This window comes from Thunnus thynnus, chromosome 5 (genome assembly GCF_963924715.1).
Source record: "Thunnus thynnus chromosome 5, fThuThy2.1, whole genome shotgun sequence".
Classification (NCBI taxonomy): domain Eukaryota; kingdom Metazoa; phylum Chordata; class Actinopteri; order Scombriformes; family Scombridae; genus Thunnus; species Thunnus thynnus.
The window spans coordinates 2,141,116-2,161,302 of record NC_089521.1 but is presented as its reverse complement, the minus strand read 5'-3'; the positions used below and the strand labels follow the sequence as shown (position 1 = coordinate 2,161,302).

General features: G+C 40.5%; 1 protein-coding gene across 2 annotated transcripts in view; it reads right to left on the bottom strand.

The window, feature by feature from the left end:
• bcar1 (BCAR1 scaffold protein, Cas family member) overlaps positions 1-20,187 on the bottom strand; it is a 98,840-nt gene that overhangs the window by 65,388 nt on the left and 13,265 nt on the right. The window contains exon 2 of one of the 2 annotated variants that reach the window (XM_067588674.1): positions 4,706-4,753. The exons of the other annotated variant lie outside the window; for it this stretch is intronic. Coding sequence (XP_067444775.1) covers positions 4,706-4,753 — 48 coding nt within the window. The remainder of the gene's footprint in view (positions 1-4,705; positions 4,754-20,187) is intronic. 2 annotated transcript variants of the gene reach the window in all.

Genomic DNA, 20,187 nt, shown 5'->3' with positions numbered 1-20,187 from the left:
TTTTTTGGGTTTTTTTGCTGACCCAAAAAATGATCCGATCCGTGACACAAATCCGTGATACGATCCAAACCGTGAGTTTTGTGATCTGTTGCACCCAGGGAGGGCCTATGAGCATGATTTATGACATCACAACTAGTTTGGAGGTTTATCATGGTCCAGTATGCAACTTACATATTTGTAATGTGGAAACTTGAAGCCTCCAGTGCATATACACTGAGAGTGAACTTTACAGTGAAGAAGGAGACATCTTGTGTCCAGCAGTTCATCTTTTGAAAATCTAAATATTTACATATTCATAGATTCTGGATTTTTAATGAGGGAAAAGAAGGAGATGTAATTTTAAGAATTTCAAACAAGGTGATTGAAATGGTGTTATTTATACATTGGTATAAATTGGTGTTATTTTTGGCATTTAAAAAAAAAAAAAATTGTTCTGGCGGCCCTTTTATAGGGGAGACACTGTTATTCAAAGCCATATATTTGTATATATCTTAGAACATGTCTGGAGGGGATCTTTAAATATTATTGTTTGGCATTTTTGCCTTTATTATAAAGTGTAGAGAGAGACAGGAAACGTGTGGAGAGAGAGCTATGGCAAGCAGCAAAGGTCCGCATATGATGCTGTTATGTGGTATATTAAGTTTGCAACATAATTAAATTCTTACGGCTCGATTACACCGGATGCGGCTACTGGAGCCTATCGCAGCCACTCTAGTCAACGCTTGTGATCCCATCAGATGCGCCGCAGCAAGTTTTAGAAGCTCCGCTCCACTCAACATACGCACCTTGTCTAGTTTTGACAGAAGCTGTGTAGTTGCACAGCACAGATCAAGCCAGGCAGGAAGTCAAACACAGGAAAGGCCCAGACCAGTCAGTTTTCAAAATAAAACACCTTGCACACACTCCCGATTGTATATCACATCACTACATCTACATTACGTTATAACCAGTGGCACCAGGCCAGGCCTCCAGGCGGAGGACGGAGCAAAACAGAATCGCAGCCGAAACCCAACATAGCTGTGCCCAGTGGAATCACTACTCTCATTACTCTCACTACACTCACCTGACCATAAACAGCCCCAGCAGTTTATAAGCAGCCCTGTCATTTCATCATTTCTCCATTCCAACTGCTAAACTACAGTTTCTGTACTAGCTTCTTAGTAAAGATGAGAGGATGTGTTCAGACAGACTTCCTGCTTAGGGTTCATTCTCCAACACACACACACACACACACACACACACACAAGCGCGCGCACACACACACACACAGACACAGATATATATATACTGTACATGCAGGAACACAGAGAGACTGGAGGGGGTTTTGGACAAATAGTCCCTCTGTGAGTGTGATGTCAGAGCTTGGCTGATGTCAGGGGTCAGGCACAAAAAATGATGTGAATAGTTGATTAAATGACCCCGTGGACAGAATGTTCACATCTCTCTCTCTCTCACACACAGTCACAGTCACATATCTGTCATACACTCAGAACTCTTCAACGCAGAAGTCAAACATTTCTTCACAAACAGGCAGTAATAAAACGCACGGTGACAAAAGAAAACCAAACAATATATACTGAAATGAAATAAAATTCAGAACAGAACATGCAAGAGAAATCATAAAGGAGCTTTTTTTTTTTTTTTTTTACAAAGGACTTGTGCAGTGGTATCTCTCATGCCTCCATCCTGGAGGTCAACAGTCTTTTTTATCAGCTGTAATCTCTTTCAATATGGGAGTGCACAGTGTGAATGCATCCTATTCACTGCACAGTAACAGGCATTCCGAGCTGTCTGGGCCATTATCATAAAACTGTGGCATGAATGCCACCCTGTCACTGCAACATAAAGAAGACTGAACATGCTGGACACCTATTGTAGAGAGACACACTACATCCACGCTGTCTTTACACTGATGTTTCAGGCATTTATTTAGTCCTGCTCTGATGGGATACAGTTTGATTACTGCAGCACTAAAATGTTCCTGATTCAAGCACATAACTGCTACTTAATATTCAACGCTATTGATTAGGGACAGGATTGCAAATTCTGGAATCAGCTGCAATGTGTCCACAGCCCAGAGTGTTGAAAACTTTCATGTATCAAAAGCTACACACAGAGTGTCATATTGATACAAGCCCTTGCAGTGATGATACTAAACTCAGTCCAAAGCTTCAGAAACATGTTCCACATTCTCAGAGTGACACAGTGCAGTATCAGTCATGCCAGAGGCCACACTTTGTTCTACACTGTCAGACAATCAGCTCTTTGACAGTGAAGTAAAATGACAGCCACTGTACGGAACATCACACACAGCCTATGGGATGTGTCAAGCATGGACCTATTCACCTTTCTATCTCACACCACATCACCATTCTCTCTATCTGGTGAGCACTCTCTCTCTCTCTCTCTCTCTCTCTCTCCCAGCAGCCAGTAGAGTAGAGAGCTACTATTGCTACTGTATCACTTCAGCTTTCTACTAGAAGCATCACTTCTGCTGCTGCTGCTGCCACTGTCAGCAATTATTCTACCACCACTGATACTACTTCCACTAATATCTGCAATTGCAGTTATGTATTTGTACATATTTGTAATTAAACTGCATATTTACAATATTGAATGCATTTTGCATGGCTAAGTGGCAGTGACAGTGGTTGATTTTGCTGAGAATATTCATGAATTTGAATGTTTCTATGATCTCCTGACCTTTCTTCTACTGACATCATCAGGCCAAAATGTACACATAAACATAAGAAATATGAAAAACAGGTCATCCTGGTGGCCAGACTATTTGAGCAGTAAAAAACATCATAGTGAACAGATGAAAACTCTAGATCACTAATTAACGTTGATCCTGTGAGTAACTTGATGACATGTCAAAACTGAACTTTGCTCTGGTTTGTGTGTCTGCACTCAGGCAAACATCATTGATCATCTCCAGCTGATGACTTCATGTCAGTTTTAGTCCCAGTTAAACCATCATTCAGATCATATCAATCATTTAAGCTGATCGATTTAAGAGTGTTAAACCAGGATCTTCAGTATTTGGATCAAATAGTTTGTGTAAAATAAGGGGTGTCAAATTTAATGGTTACAGCTGTTATTTCTGTGTCAGATACATATTAAACCAAATACATATTAGTATCAGATCAGAGTTGGTAACAGCAGATACTCAACTCTCAATTCAACTTTATTTATATCACACTTTACACAGCTGGTCCAAGAGAAACACCTGAGCTCTCAACAGTGGGGGAGAATCAGTTGGTACTGAAATACTAAAGGACTTGAACCAAAAAAGTTGACTGGAACAACCCTAATTTAGTTATACATATAATATATATAAACTGATGTTTTATCACTTGCTGGAGATGATCACTCTGTTGGACTTGTTGGAACAACAATAACACTCATTACAGTGTGATGATGAGTACAGACACAAAGCAGACATCAGCAAAGTTCAGTTTTGACATGTCGTCAAGTGACTCACAGGATGAACGTTAATTAGTGACAGCTGATGTGATCTGACATTAAATGTAGTCATTTTAACTGGTGATAGAAACAGTCAGCTGTGGCTTATAGCTGAATGTTTTGTACACTGAGCTTTGCTAATAAGGAAGAGAGTGTAGAGATACAGATTTGTTAGCATCAGAGTTTAACAAATCTGTGTATTTTGTGAAACCAGGGTGTCAGAACTCAAGAGTGGGGACATTTCCAAACACTAAGAATTTAAAGGTATGGTAGGAATCTCAACAAGCTAAACTGTAGCAGCTCCATATTCTCTTCAAGTTTCATCAGAGTTTTCATCATCAACTATGATGTTTTTAACGCTCACATTCAAACAACACTGAGAGTCTACAGCAGTGCTAGCAGGTCTGTGAAGCAGTAATTCTCATTGTAAAGAAAACCAATCTGTATTTAACATTTCAATATTGAACAAATTTAAATTTTGGACTGATGATGGCAGTAGATGAAAAGTCAGGGGACCACCAAAGTTTGCCAAGACCATGACTGTCTGCACTGAACTGCACGTTAATACATCTACTGTTGTCAAGACATTTCCCTCTGAACCAGATAAAACAACCTCATGGTGGCGCTAGAGGAAAAGTCAGAGGATCATCAAAGTCAGTAGAATTCATCCTCTGGAGACTATGCATGTCTGTACCAACGTTCATGGCAATCCATCCCATAGTTGTTGAGATATTTCAATCAGGACCAAAGTGGTGGACCGAAAGACTGAGCCACACCTTAGCATGGTTAAAACCTGTCACATTCAAACTGAATGAAAATCAAATGATATCTTCTCCACATCTTTGGCAACACACGGTGGAGATATGACATTTATGGCATTATAACTCCTTTTGCAGTTCACACATACACCTACATACACAGTTACATGCAACAACAATGCCCACATTCACAGATGCACTCACGTTCACCATCAGTCACACTCAAAGTGGTTATATCACTCTTTAACATCACATCCAGTTAAATCACAGTATGAACCAATAACTCCTACTGTCATGCACGAGTCTCATGTCAAGTGTGTAAAACATAAATCCTGTTAGTCACTGAATTCTGCTGCAGTGTGTTCAATTATCACTCCTCATGTCAAATTATATCTTCTCTCCACACTTCAGATGATTTATTGGTGCAGATATTTGATGCAGAGCACAGGTGTTATTACCACAAGCCATGCTGAGGGACCTACCTCTACCTGTGGCGCCCCCTGCAGGCAGTCAAACATTCTACAGAACACCTAGAGGACAGGGAGGGACCACAGGATATACAGCACATTCATGATCACAGAGAACATACAAGGAAAACTGTGAGTGGCAGAAATTCTTCTATTAAAATGTGAATGTTTAGATATTCTAAACTAGATTCTTTCATGATTTCTGCAGTGTTTGACAGAGCAGGGTTTAAGGGAGCCTTACCTTCAGATCATATATCATTTGAAACCGGGCACTACCTCCCTTTTACACACATGTGCACGCGCACACATGCGCACATAGGGAGGTTACTATGGCAACCCAGCCTGAAGGGACAGTGAATCAGTCTGGACTGATCTAGATTTGCTGATAACACATATACAGGATACACACACATACACAACCCCCCACACACACATGCGCACACACACACACATCTTCACATGAAACACAGGCTGAATACAAATACACCACTTGCACCTGCATGTCCAGACAAACAGATGGTAGAGTACTGTGTATGCATGGCATACAGTATATGATTCAAAAGCATGAAAACAGCCAAATATATAAAATATCAGCCGTTCAAAAATGTTGGTTTAGCCTTCAAAAAATGTTCTAGCTGTCAAATATTGCTGCTGCCGTAATACTGTAGAAGATTAAAGGATATTGTGCTAAATATTTTTGCGGAGTTAAAGGGAGCCCAGAGCAAGATATCTCACCAACTACCCACCAGATTACCATTTAATGTGCTGGAGAAGAAGATCGTTCCTAATGGGTTTCGTGACTGCTCGACCTTTCCTCTAGTGCAATCATTTTACCAAAAAAATATCAAAATCTAGGAGGCAGATTGTCATAAATCTTTACTCAGAGGAATCACACTCCATAAGGTTTCTTCTAGTGCCATCCTCACCCTTTGCACACACGATATCTACAAGTAAGGCCCGGCTGATACTGGATTTTTTGGGGCCGATAATTTTATTTTTAAAAAGACAAAAAGTAGGGTAACAAAACCATAACTTTTCTCCCCCTAGTTGAATAATGGGGATTCATTTGTTCCACCTGCTCCAGTGCTCAGGCGCCTATGCCGATACTGATATTAAGGAGTAAAAAAAATCTGATATTGATATATTGGTCGATAATCTTATATATGCAGAATAACACATTTTTTGCAATGATCACTCAGACGTAGTTATCAAACACTTGTGACAAAGATATGTAATGGAGACGTGATATTTTACAGTTTAACGATAAACTTTATTGTATAAAATGACATCAGTGCACTGAAACAATAAACTTCCCTGGGACTTCAATAATTATAAACAACTATATATAACAACTATGTATGTGTATATTAAACTTCAATTTAATAAAAGGATCAAATGTACATGTGCATATCAGACAACATATACACGCCGATACCGATATATCTGTGATGGGCCAATATCGGCCGATAATATCAGCTGACCAATATATCGGTGGAGATCTATCTACAAGTCAGACTACCATGATAAGATAAACTCCTACTCACTTTGGCCACTCCTCAATCTGTCCTCTGTCACCATCTTCAGGCCAAAATTCCAGCAAATATTGTATAATGTCAAATCAAAAACTACATTAAACATTGATCCTGTATTCAACAAAATTCTCAGTAGAATAGATGATTGATCTGATGATCTATTTATTATTTTTTTCAATTATTTCATTCTTTCTTCGGTATGTAAACAAACATTTTGTCAAGTTATGCCCATTCTAAGCTATTCCTACATGTAAACAATCTGCCTCCACCACACCCCATTTTCTGTCACATACAGTCATCATCAGGCCTATATGCTGTACTGTCAGTCTAACTCCAGTAAACACACAAAACCATCTAAGTCATCACACTGCAGAGGAGAGGAGAGGCAGGAGGACAGATCAGTAACAGTCCCTCACAGTTCTCCAGAGGCTGTGCTGTGGTGTCTTTTTATAGGCCATCACAAGTAGAGTAGGCTAATTAGCATTCAGACTTAATATAGACCAGCAAGATCCACTCGGCCATGTTCCGCTCTTTCAGCTGCATGCTGCTGGAATACCATTCATCTTTCTGACAACAGAGCGGACAACAAGATCATCTCAGCCTCACGTCTTTACCCTGGCTGCCTGCTAGCTTCAGAGCTTGTACTAACCACTGACTGATGAGTTTTAAAGCATCAAGCTGCATCACTGACCTTTTGCCTCCGCAGGAGCCTGATCAGCTGCTCTTGCTGGCTGCTCTTTAATCCACATAATATGTAGATTAGAAGAGATTTACATGGATTACAGAGGGATTTTTCATCATCAGGGCTCCTGCACCACCTGCCTGAGGTGTTTAGGCTGTTACATACTACCACTAATCATACTAATCTTCTTTCAATCTTTCACCAACACTGGACTAACACTTTGGTCCTGAATAAGAAGTCATGACAACTGCTGTCCAGATTGACATGAAATATGGTTCCCAGAGGATCATTTCTAATGACCCTGGTGCCTTGACCTTCCTGTAGCGCCACCACCAGCCCGATGGTGCTACACAAAAAATATAAGAATGATCATGGCTGAGCGCTCCCAATTTCTGTAATGTTGGTTTTAACTTCCTGTCTTTACAGGCTTTTGGCATCGTCATAACATATCACTGCTTTTATGGAAGTAAACAAAAGTTCATTTTAAATTCATATGACTTTTTTTGCCTATGTGTCCACTAGGGGTGTGACAGTACACAAAGTTCATGGTTCGGTATGTACCTCGGTTTTGGGGTCACGGTTTGGTACAATTTCAGTACAGCAGGGAAAAGGTAGAAAATAACATTTTAGTCCTTTATTTTGAAAAATATACCTAAACATCCAACAATGGCTCACTGGCCAAAACTATCACTCAAACAGCTTGGTTGCTGCAGTGAAAAAAGAAAACAACCCTTCTGTTTCTTTCAAGGAGTCGGGACACAATGTGCTTATTGTTGTTGAACAGCTTCACTCAAAGGCGACCGTCACAGAGAGGAGAGGGGGACATGGTGACCTGGTATTGTTTCTCTACGGAGATAATGGAGCAGATTTAAATAATAGTATTGCACTCAGTCATGGGTCTCTTGTTATGGGTCTTGTTTGTCATTATGACAGCAGCAAAACTACAGGGTAACCACAGTAACCAAGGTGACCGGGCTAGCTTGGCAAAGCCGGCTAGCATCATGGATGTATTATTAAAGCGGGATACCAAATCGAAAATGAGCCCATTCAGTCCTATAAGAATTGCTCACCTGGCACATATGCCAAAAAACCATCCAGGTTTGCTTCCGTGTTGTGCGGCTCACTGAATATGTGCAGTGGTGTTTCTCCCGCTGACCCCATCAGCAAGTTCCCACTTGGCACATAGACTTTACATTGTGGTGATGTTACTGATTTTTAAATCAAAAATTTTACAAATATAAAACCTTCCTTCATAACAGAAAGAGTCATATTTGACCTTGTTTGCAGTTCGAGGTGTCAACAGTTTTACAGACGTCTCTTTTACAGTGGTGGTCTATGGGGAAAATGTTTTTTGGGCCGCAGGGGAATTTCTTACTGCAAAACTGCAAGTGGCCACTGGGAAAAATCGGCTGCAAGGCTGAGCGGCGGCACCCTATCCAGCTCTTATTATACATCCATGGTTAGCATACATACATGAGCATGCTACAGCTAAGTGGTGCGCTGCCAAAATGTTGCCAAAATTTGTGGCACCAATTGGGTCTTGCAGCACCCTCAGGACAAACACTGTAGTGCAGCTTTAACATTTAAAATGATCCTCTATGATTACAAATGACTATGGTCCACCAAGGTCTTCATATTGTGACTAACATAATTTAAATGTTCTATGTTGCTGTAGTGATTTGTAGCTAGAAAGGAGGAATGAAGGGGAGAAGGGAGGAGTAAACATGTCAGTTTGGATGAGGCACACAGCAACATGACTGACCTACATTATTCTAATGGACCAGAGGGAGAGGACAGAGAGACATTATAGTGCTAAATCCTTGTTTATATTACATATAATCATTCATATCCATATATGGATGAAGAGCACAGTTGATTTAAACAGCTATTAGCTAAATGTTCTTTGATAAACTGCTGATGACATTTAATACTTATTGGTTTCTGCTTAATTAGCCTACTATATTTGCTAAATAGACAATTTATTAGCTATTCATCCTCTCACAACAGTCCATCCACCAGTGCAGTGTTATGTACTTAATGGTAAATGGACTGTACTTGTATAGCGCCTTTCTAGTCTTCTAACCACTCAAAGTGCTTTTTACACTATGAATCACATTCATCCATTCACACACATTCATACACTGAATGGGCACAGGAGCTAGCATGCAAGGTCCCAATCTGCCCATCAGAGTAAATATAATCATTCACACTGATGACACAGCCATCAGGAGCAATTAGGGGTTAAGTATCTTGCCCAAGGACACATCAGCATGCGGAATGGAGGAGCCGGGAATCGAACCACCGATCTTCCGATCAGTGGACGACCTGCTCTACCTCTTGACCCACAGCCGCCCTAAAAGAAGCTGCAAAAAAACTGATTGTTTTTCTACAAAGGTCTTCAATTCTTAAAGGTGCACTAATCAATATTTTTATATGAACAATGGATCAAATGACAATTTGTAATGTGAAAGGTGTCAGTTGTAGTGATGAATCCACAGAGAATTATCTGCAGTTCCCCTCAGCTCTACATAGTGTTTTAATGTATTTAACCTCATTATTTTGGTTTTACAGTCTCAGCACTCTCATCATCTTAGGTTCCAGCAGCAGCAGGCAGCTGTTTTCAGTGAAAAAGTGCTGATAAACCCACTGTACACTAACCTACTCAGCACCAAACAGCAGACACACACAGTTAGGGACTAGCTGGTAAACACAGTGGAGCATTTAACAGCTTAAGAGAGTAGGTGGAGAACAAATCAAAGCTAAAAGGAGAGTGAATACATGTAAGGTGGACACAAACACTGCTAAGGTTGCTCTGTGCCTGCTGAATGTTACGTTCACCATAAAAACATTGTAAAGTGATATGTTTTCAGGTTTTTCTGCTGCCAAAAAAATGTAGCTTTAATATTTTGATCCAACACTTAGTGCAATTCTAACATGGCTGACATGCCTAAATCACAGTCCAGCTCTGTTCCTGGGGGTATGTTTATAAGCAGAATTTATGTCAATCTATCAATTCAATTAAAAGATATCTTGTATGCAAGATGCACTGGCGGAATGGCCACATGATCACCTAAATCAATAGCATTCATCCATTGGGGACCATGAACACCCACTGCAATTATAATGGTGATCCAGACTGTGTGCAAAGTTGACATTTTGACCTGAGAGTGGGGCTGGAGGAAAGGTCAGGATCACCAAAATCATTAGGATTCATCCTCTGGGGATCATGATCATCTGTAGTAAATGTCATGGCAGCAGGCCTGGGAGTTGATGAGATACAGTATTTTGCTGTGGATCAGAGACAGACCATTTGATTTCCACCTCCATCGTTGCTTCAGCCACCCACCACTGTCCATGAAGTAAAGCAGAGATGACATACAGTACAGTGAGCGTAATCTGAAGCTGTAAATGGGGACAATGGATCTATTTTGAAGTTACAACAGTTTGAGGAAGCTGGCCCCTTCTTACATAAGGCCTGGTGGGAGCTTACTGTAATGTGAGCTGGAATAATCCTGACCTAATTTCACTGCTACACTCCTCCAGTGAGGTCAAGAATGTGTTTAAGAGATGTACACACTCACACAGAACCAAACACACACACACACACACACACAGTAGAAGTGGTGCATAGTCTGGCCTGTCTTACTCCTTCTCTTCACCCCTGTCTCTCTCTGCGCGCACACACACACACACACACACACACACACACACACACACACTGCAGTCTGGCTTGTGTCCCACTTCCCGCTCTGTCTGGCCAAAGGAATGCTCAGTTTCCTGTGTGTTGTGATCAGTGCACATCGACTGCTTCCCAACGGGCCTCCTAACAGATTCCAGCAGCTTGATAAGGAAATAGCCTCCTCTAGTAGTAGATACAACCGCTACTGAAACCACTACAATGCTTCCTATTCAAAACTATATTCAAATTTGAAGCCATTATAACAAACTCCTGCTTTATTCTTCAAAAGGTAACGGAGAACTCCAGGAAATAAGTGCTTTGGTGACATAAATGCACAGCTAAGTGCAACTGTAATAACTGCACTTGGCCCACACACACAAGATCTACCTCATGAATCACTCTGACTCAAATTTAGGAGATATTTGATGTGTGTTAAGGCTAAAGATTCAACTCATTTAGTAACAGTGAGGTGAGGAAGTCAGTTATTTCCACATTTTGGATAGTTTTTTCTTGACTCCAGTATCAACTAAACATCACATCTTCAGCAGCTAAAAGATGTGTCACAGGGAGCTGTTGTTGTAGCTAAAAATAGAAGCGTTGTTATATCTTCATAAAAATAGCAAGGTGTCAGATTTTATTAGCAAGTACACAGTAGATGAAAGAATACAGAAATATACTGTGGCTCAGAAGCTAGTGGAACAGAAGCTAGCTGGGAAATCAGCCAGGACTTTAACTCTCTGTTAGCTGTGCTAGCTTGGTGACTGACAGAAGTGGACTTTTTGGTTGACTGGCAATAGCAAGAGCAGTATGTTTTCTACAAAACATGTGTGACTGAGCCCTTAGCTGGCCAAACTAGCTGATTTAGAAAAATAAACTTTTTAAAAATGTTAACGCAGGGATTAATAGCTAATACTGTCTCTGGTTTTTGTTTGATAGCTTAGCTTGTGCACCATCAGAGTAAGACTGTGATAGCTAACCAGATAGACTACTAAGGTTAGCACACATATAACATAAGGGGCCATCAGAGAAGTGATAACTGTCACTGACTGTTATGATGTGAAGTCTTTGAGTATGGTAGATTAAGGAAGTGTGGGAAGAGATTGGAGGGTCAGCACTGATGTAAGGATGGGTCTGACTCTACTGAGGTGAAACATGGGGAAGTGCCAGGAGAGCAGTGGTGAGATGTCGAGTGGTGCCACACGCTGAGATGATGGTGAATTGTTTAGCTTGTTGTGTTGGATTGTGTGACAACTTCTTACACAGGAGACTTTTCTCCCAAGAAAAAAAAAGACAAATAGGTGGTAATGTCAGTCACCTGAAAATGACATATACTTACGTTTGAGTGACAGTAGTGATTATGACCCGGAGCAGTGGTGCAGTTCAGATGATGTATATATATATAGAGAGAGAAGTGGTGGATGGAGGCTTTAACCCAGCAGCAGACTTTGCCACGTGAGGCCGTTGTTCATATCCTGTTTCCAACCACGAGGTGCGACAGTTTTTTAAAAAACATAACTACGATCATCCCCTAACTTTAACCCCGTGGTTATTATTGTAGCCATGGCAACGATGGTGTCCTAACTTTAAGGAAGTGGTAACTTTAACCCACACCACCTGTTTCTCTAACCTTAATAAAGTGATCATTTTAACCCAAACCATCATCTTTCCCTGAACCTAACCAGACCTGAACCACAGCACTGTCACATCTTAAAACATTGTTATTTCTGAACAGCGATATGTAACGGTTTGGGAAAGCACAGACAAATGTTGTCTCACTGATTACTGCTGATAGAGGCACCCAGTTAGAAAACGCCCCTATGTGTTGTTCTGGTTGTTTAATTTGAAGGGCACAGGGTTGTATAGTGTTGTATTATACACAGACATATTTTAACCATAAAATAAAACCTACATCAAACACTGCAGTGTTTCCCATTCCAATCTACATTTCAATTTGAAGCCATTCTCACAGTGCTCCTGCCTTGCTTTTCAAATGTGACTCTATAATGTTAAATCACGTTTGTACACGCAGGGCCGTGTTCTCAAGTTGCGAACATGTTTGGAAATAGGAAGGTGGAAGGAGGGCCATGTTTTTCCACAGTGGCCTTAAGTTTCACTTCATACCACTGACGGAATCACTGACACCTGACTCACTGCCAGGTGTGTCATAGTTCAAGACTGAACTGACAGCTTTTGGAAAACTGGAAAAGGTCAATCACCATTGGGTCAAATTTGGATATTTATGTTTTAAGAAATAAGGATGGACTATATAATAATATTGTACCATTTGTAATGAAAATGATGTTGGTCAATCCAAAATACTGATGTTGTAAACCCCATCTGTGTGAAAGCCCAGTAAAACTGTAGCATCAGTACCTGCTGAAATACAGCATGAAGTCCTCTTGTCTACTTCAATTACATCCTGCTGATAATTACAGCATGCAGATCCATGACACACATACATACATTTTGAATGAAAACATCACTGAAAGCCTTATATGATTGTGATTGTGTGTGTGTGTGTGTGTGCGTGTGTGTGATGCTGAATGTTTGCCAGCAAGCTGACTCTGTATTTTCGATAAGTCATCATTCTATCAGCACAGACACGTACGCCCTCTTTTTATGTCTTCCTTTCTCTCACTATCCATTGTTACGCACATTAGCAGACTACCAGCATACTGGACACACACACACACACACACACACACACACACACGTACGTCCTAATGAATGTACCATCTGAAACTGATGTGCAGTGCTGTTACTGAAGCAGTCAGCAGAAAATCTTTGTGTTAAAAGCTTCACTCAGCAGAAACTCTACATGGATCCTCATGATGTCGTCTCCTGCTCTCTTAACCAGAGTGGCTCAAAATGGAACCTTTGGCCACACTGGTGTCCTAGAACCAGAGTTTAATGACAGGTTTCAGAAAGTCCAGGTGTATGTCATTTACTAACACAATATTGATATACAGTATACCATGATATAGTTCATTTTCTGTTCATAAATCAACTGGCAATAGATCAAATAAGGAGACATGAATGGTATTTTTGGCTTTAATGTTTCAATGTTCATTTGGGTACCTTGAACCCATACTTTAACATAAATGGTATTGCTAAACAAATTCATATTGTCTCAGCAAGTCACCCAACTCATTATGAAGTGATTTTCCACAGTCTTTCAACCTCATCTCCATGTCTTAAATGGTAGCAGGAATGGTGAAAAACTCCATGTTGCTCAATGTATCTCCAAGACAGTCAGTCGAAAAACATTTCTGAACTTACACACGTAGTGAGTGAATGACTGGATATCTTTGGGTTGTTGACTGTTGGTTGGTACAAAACAAGACATTTGAGAACATCATCTTGGGCTTTAGGAAATAGTGATTGACATTTTTCACCTTCTTCTATCATTTTATAGACCAAACAACTACTTGATGGAGTCCTGCCCATTTCAGATTGGTGAGGAGCAAGCAGGGATTGGATTCTAACTGTAGCAGTAAGTAGTGCTCTCATGTTGAACTACATAACTCACAGTAAGAACCTGAAGGAGAATTTATTACACACCTACTGTTGTACAAAACGCATTTCTAATAAGAATTACATACATTTTTAAAAAGCTTTGTCATGTCTTTCATGAAATGTTAACTAACCCCGGTGGAAAAACATGATGTTTAACTATTAGGATGTGCATTGTTCAAATGAGGCTGCAGCTTAAAGCCATGGACCACCTGCACTGGTGTTTTCACTTCATGTGTCTTATTAGAGCACTGTGTGGGTGTGTGAACACTGTGTTTGATTGACATCTCTCTTATTCCTGAGCTTTCTTGCACCTCTCAAGGGGGGAAAAATTACAGTTTTATGATTGTCCTTTTTTGCTGCAGCAGTGTGGCTCATTGATGTGTTTTTAATAGTTTTCAGACAACAACAGAGATCTACAGGACAGAGGAATAACATATATCAGGCTCTGGATAGACACACAATACTTGCTAGTAGGATGAGTTCATTGTTGTCAAATATTTTGGTAGATACATTTTTTTTTGGGATTTATTTCAGCCACAATATTGCAGATTTTTAAAAAATAAGCTGTATTTGTATAGAACAAGAGCTATCTGCAGACTCACTTCAAATATGTGTACGAGCATTGTATGGGTTGTACCTTACAAACATGTGAAGTTGTCTTGCAGATGATATGGATTAATTAGGCACATGAACATAATTGCCAAATGTTCAGCTGAGGCTTGCCAACATGAGCTGCACAGATGAATGAGATTCTATTTGTGCGGAAAAAAAACGATCTGAAGCCTGTGTCCTTTCTCTCCACACTGCTCATATGATGCAGCACAGCCACAGTTGGGCTGATGTGACTGGACTGGCTCACACAGACCCAGGTCCATGTTTATCAAGCATCTAATTGATCCCAAATTCTCAGAGAGACGTGTGGTTTAACTCAGTGAGAGCAGGATTTAAGTTATCACTGTTACGCTAACTGCTAGCCAGGAAATGCAGCTACACTGTAACTACTAAGAAAACATTACATTTGCTATGAATTCTCAATCATTTTATTGACTTTTGTTTTGAAACTGTCAGTTGATCTAATCAATTATTAGAAATGTTATGAACATTATTTGACAGAGACAGAAGGAGAGTCTTATGTGAACCATCTTTAGGCAGCTGGGTACAAACTACTTCTTTTCAAGGACACTTCTGGAGCTGATGCATACATCATCTATTCCAAGTTACCCAACATGCTTTGTGATTTCTGCCTGACACCACTGTCCGCAAGAGTCAATTAGCTTCAGTTGGATACAATGGGGTAACTGGTGTTGACAGTTGAGATCTGGGGACACAGTAACATGAGAAACAGAAAGAAACATGAGAGAAACTGAGAGTGAAATAAGTCTGACAAACCAGGTGCTTTGTTTACAGTCTGATCGTCTGACTGCTCGTGTTTCTTGACCTGTCACATGTCTTTTTAGTAATATCACCACGTTCCTACATCTCAGTAACTAATGGAGAAGGCTGACACTATTCTATATTTTTCTTATTAACAAATCCCATGAAAATATGAAAATATTTTCATAAATGTTACTAGGAGGAAACAGTGCAGTCGTTGAGAACTATTTTCAGCACATTTGTTGCTCTAGTGAGTATTTCTGGCAGCAGGACAGTGTTTGTGGGATTGAGTCAAAATAAACTACAGTGTGTGTTCATGGGAATGAAGGAACATGTCATCCAGTGCAACAGTGTGACTCACGGATGTGTTTTTATAGTTTTTGGACAACAATTGAGCTCTATGACACAGAGGAATAAGATATATCAGGCTCTGATCTGAGATCTGATGACAATAAGAAAAATACATGATGTCACCAGATTTATCCTTTTAGACAGAAATGATGGATGAAACTATGAAAGTAAGACCCCAAGATATAATAAACAGGAATTATCCTTTACGTAGGCAGAGATTGGATGTTAAAAAAAAAAAAACAATCCTGGTGAGAACTAGTTTATGCAGTGCAAGCATTCTACAGTTTTACAATGCAGCTCATTTCCCCTTTCACCAATGTTTCTACCATAGACTGTATAAAAATAATGGATGTAGCTGATGTGATGTCACCCACTGGTTTGTGGACTCCCATTTTGAAGCCTCAGGTTTGGCATTTTGACCATCTTGGTTTTTCGGGAGCCAAAAGTGATGAGAGGTAACCATATTTGGATGAGAGCGTGGAGCTGGAGAGGAGTCCCAAAGGGTCCAACTACAGCACCTCACACACCACCATGGTAGCGACTTGTCAATCACAAGGCAGCCACACCCTAAAACATACCCTGCTCGTCTATTTGACTCTAACTGGGGCCATAATTTACAAAATGAACATCATGCTCTATTGAAGACTTGAAACTAGCAATTGAGACCATAAACTCCAGAGGAAAGAGTTTACTGAGGTAATAAATCAAGTGAGAAGTAGGGTCATTTTCTCATAGACTTCCATATGATTGGACTTCTTTCTGTCACCAGAGGAATCATCCCCTGCTGGTCATTAGAGAGAATGCAGGCTTAAGTCACTTCCCGCATTGGCTTCACTTTTCAGACCCGGAGCTACCCACTTGGTTTCTAGACACTCACTATAAACAGAAGCATATTCTGTGCTGAAACAACTGTACACATACAGACAGACATTAAGGTAATGCAAGCTTGGGTGGTCAGTCTGACACACACACACACACACACACACACACACACACACACACTCTATGGGAGCTGTAAGTTTAATCTGCCCAGCTGCCATCCTGTGAATTGGTTGTGAACCGAGAGGCCAAGCAATTTACTCCTCACAAAGGCTATTCCACACCACTGAGCAGTGTGTGTGTGTGTGTGTGTGTGTGTGTGTGTGTGTGTGTGTAAGTATGATGGAATTGAGACGGGGTGGGAGGGGAGGAATGGATGAAATATATGTGTGGGATAAAGAGCGCTGGAGTGAAGGATGTGGAGGGCCAGATACTGGGGATACAGAGTGGGAGAAGACTGGAAGGATGAGAGCAAATGAGAGAGGGATGCTGGGAGGTGAGGGAAGGGAAGTGAGATGAAGGAAGTGAAGACACTATTTAAAAGGAGGTGAAGAGAGATGGACGGATTGGTTTTGACAGAGAGATAAAGGTAGAAGAGGGGGGGAGGGGAGGTTTGTAGCTCATCTGTTAGATAAATAAGCTCTGTGACGATGACATTGTTAGTTCTACCTCCTGGTGTCTAGCATCAGGTGCTTCAAACAAAAATGACTCACTGTGCTTCAAAACTGTAATAATCCATTTCTGACCATGTCCTTACATGACTACACCCTGTCTGACTGTAACATTAAATGTAATAATACCCGACAAATTCCTCACAGGATCTGCAGGCCAGATAATTTCGCCTTCTTTCAGAAGTACTTCACTTGTTGTAATTGGATGTGTAACCATGACGCCTATATTTGTGTGGACAGAAGAGGGACATTTAGCTTCTACTAACACCTCTCTCTCTATTGCTTCACTGTCCAGTAATCCAGCAACTGATCAGTGAGTCGCTGCCGCCATTACAGCGGCGTGTTGTGGAAATCAGGCTTCTCATTTACACAGCGTTTAAAGAATCAGATACCTGCAGAGAGCCAACAGTAACCCGCTGACTTCTACAACCTACTCTATTGATTATTTTTCCAATTAATCGTTCAGTCCAATTTGTTCCCAACCTTTATGGCTTGTGACCCCTTAAAATGAAGCAATGTCTACTTGTGACCCCTCATCACAGGTGATGACCTTACTGTGAACAAGAGCTGTGAGGAGTTTGATTTTTCCTTTTAAAGGCATGTATTTGCAATATTTCACAAGACAGTATTTTTTTTATTTTCAGTATTTAACAAAAAATGCAAAAATTAGAGGACATATAATTTTGTCATAATAGTCAAAATCGATGCAGCAGAGGCTGAGATATCCTGACTTTTAGTCCTCTGCATAGGTTATGCTCCAAAAACACAGAATCCTACATTTCCCATAATGCCACTCAAAGGTATCTATCGTTAGATTTGGCCTGCCTGTGTCTTTCAAACACCATGGTCCAGACTGTACCACAGGCTTACTGTTATAGATTTCTAGTCTCCAATCCCAAACTGAGATAACTTATGACATCACTATGACATCACTATGACACTATGACATCAGGGTTATTTCCTTAGACCTAACTGACAAAGCTCCTCCAGAACAACTGAACACATTATATAACTGTTTCCAATGAGTAGAATGGTACTAACCAATATAAGTAAACTGAACTTCATGTGTAAAATTGGTGGAGTGCACCTTTAAAGAATATCCATTATTGAAATAGTTGTTTTTTATTTTCTATTTTAGTTATTTTTGAAAGAAAGATGTTTTAATTAGAATGACTTCAGACTACCAGTGAAGTACTGATCAGTCCGACAATACAACTGTAATTAAACTGCATCTTATTCTTGAAACACTTGAAATAATAATTCATTTAATTAAAAGGTTCAAGGTTCATTTCTTGTCATTTGCATGCTTACACATGAAAGGACATTTGTACTTAGGTCCAGCAGCATAAAATGCAGTAAATCTAAAAATAATACTCCTATACTAAAAATAAATAACAATAATAAGCATATCTAATAAATACCATAGTGTAGTGGATTAAAAAACCTAACCTTCATTTAAAAAGCTAATTCCTGCCGGTCTAATGGAGAAATATACAACACACTGACATGACACAGACAGGTGGACAGACAGACACAGACAGGAGGATAGCTGGCTGCATGCCTGTGTGCCTGCAGTAAAGATACAAAAATACTCTGTTCCTCTGTCTGTGCAGTACAGACAGCAGGGTTCACTGACACACACACACACACACACACACACACACACACACACACACACACACACATACACACACACACACAGAGTTAGCTGGAGGCCTCAGAGAGCTCAGAGACATGTAGCAGAGGTCACAGCAGTAGTTTGTCCCATAGGAACAGTTCCTGTTTGCCAGCTGCCTCACTGACTGACTGCAGCACTGAGCTGGATGTGTTCTAACTGCTTCAGTGTAGCAGTGAGGGACTTACTGCACTACAGCTTTACCTTTACTTACATGCAGATCAAATTCTATTTACTTGACATATCCACTAAAAATCAGGGAAACTCTTTGTGTAACAATACATCTGTTTGGGAAGAGACAGACAGCTGTGTATGTGTGATCCTGATATTTAATGCATACTCTGTGTCCAGAGTCGAATCCTGAGCTCCTCTAGAATAACATCACTGGATCAGCCTTATCTTTATCCATAGGTTTCCCTCTGCGGTGTACATATTGCTTCTCAGATGGTTCTGTGTCATGACTTTCCTCCATGCTGCTGGTGTTCGCCTCCCACACCAGCGTGAGAGGGGCTTGGCATCGGCCTCATCAAAGTCCTCCGATTCAAACTCCCACAGCTGCCCTCTCAGTGTATCTCTGCTCTCCTCCAGCAGCACGTCAGCCACGTCTTCAACAGTCACCTCAGACGGGAGCAATTTCTTCTGCTGAAGCCTCACAACACAGCAGAGGGATCAACAGCAGCTGGATCTGCACTGATGTTCTGTGTCTCAACGTACTTGAAGTCCTCATCAAATGACACTAATCATTTACAGACTAACATGAGACATGAAACCCTGCTGGCTTTACACCCTCTCTCAAACCACACAATGTGCTTCAGACATACAGAACAAAGGCGAGCAACAATGGAAATGTGCTCATACACAATACTACGCCCTTTTTTTTTGGATAAATGATGCTTTTAAAGTCATTTCAAAGGGCCTTTAATAGCTTTTAAGAAGGTGTGCATGTTTAGTTTTCACTTTTAGAATGTCAGTCTTCACTCTGCAGGCCCATGGCGCTGGCCTACAGGCTCCCTAAAAGTATCTCAAGGTGAAAATAGTGAAGCACACATTAAACTAATGGTTCTGCTATTATGAATTGAATTTCTGTTTGATGTTTCAAGGACAAAAGCAGAAAAGAAAGAAGAGAGAAGACTCAACCTGCTGTGTGAAGTGGTTTTTGTTTTTATTTTTTGATTTATTAAAAGGTTTTGATTATGAT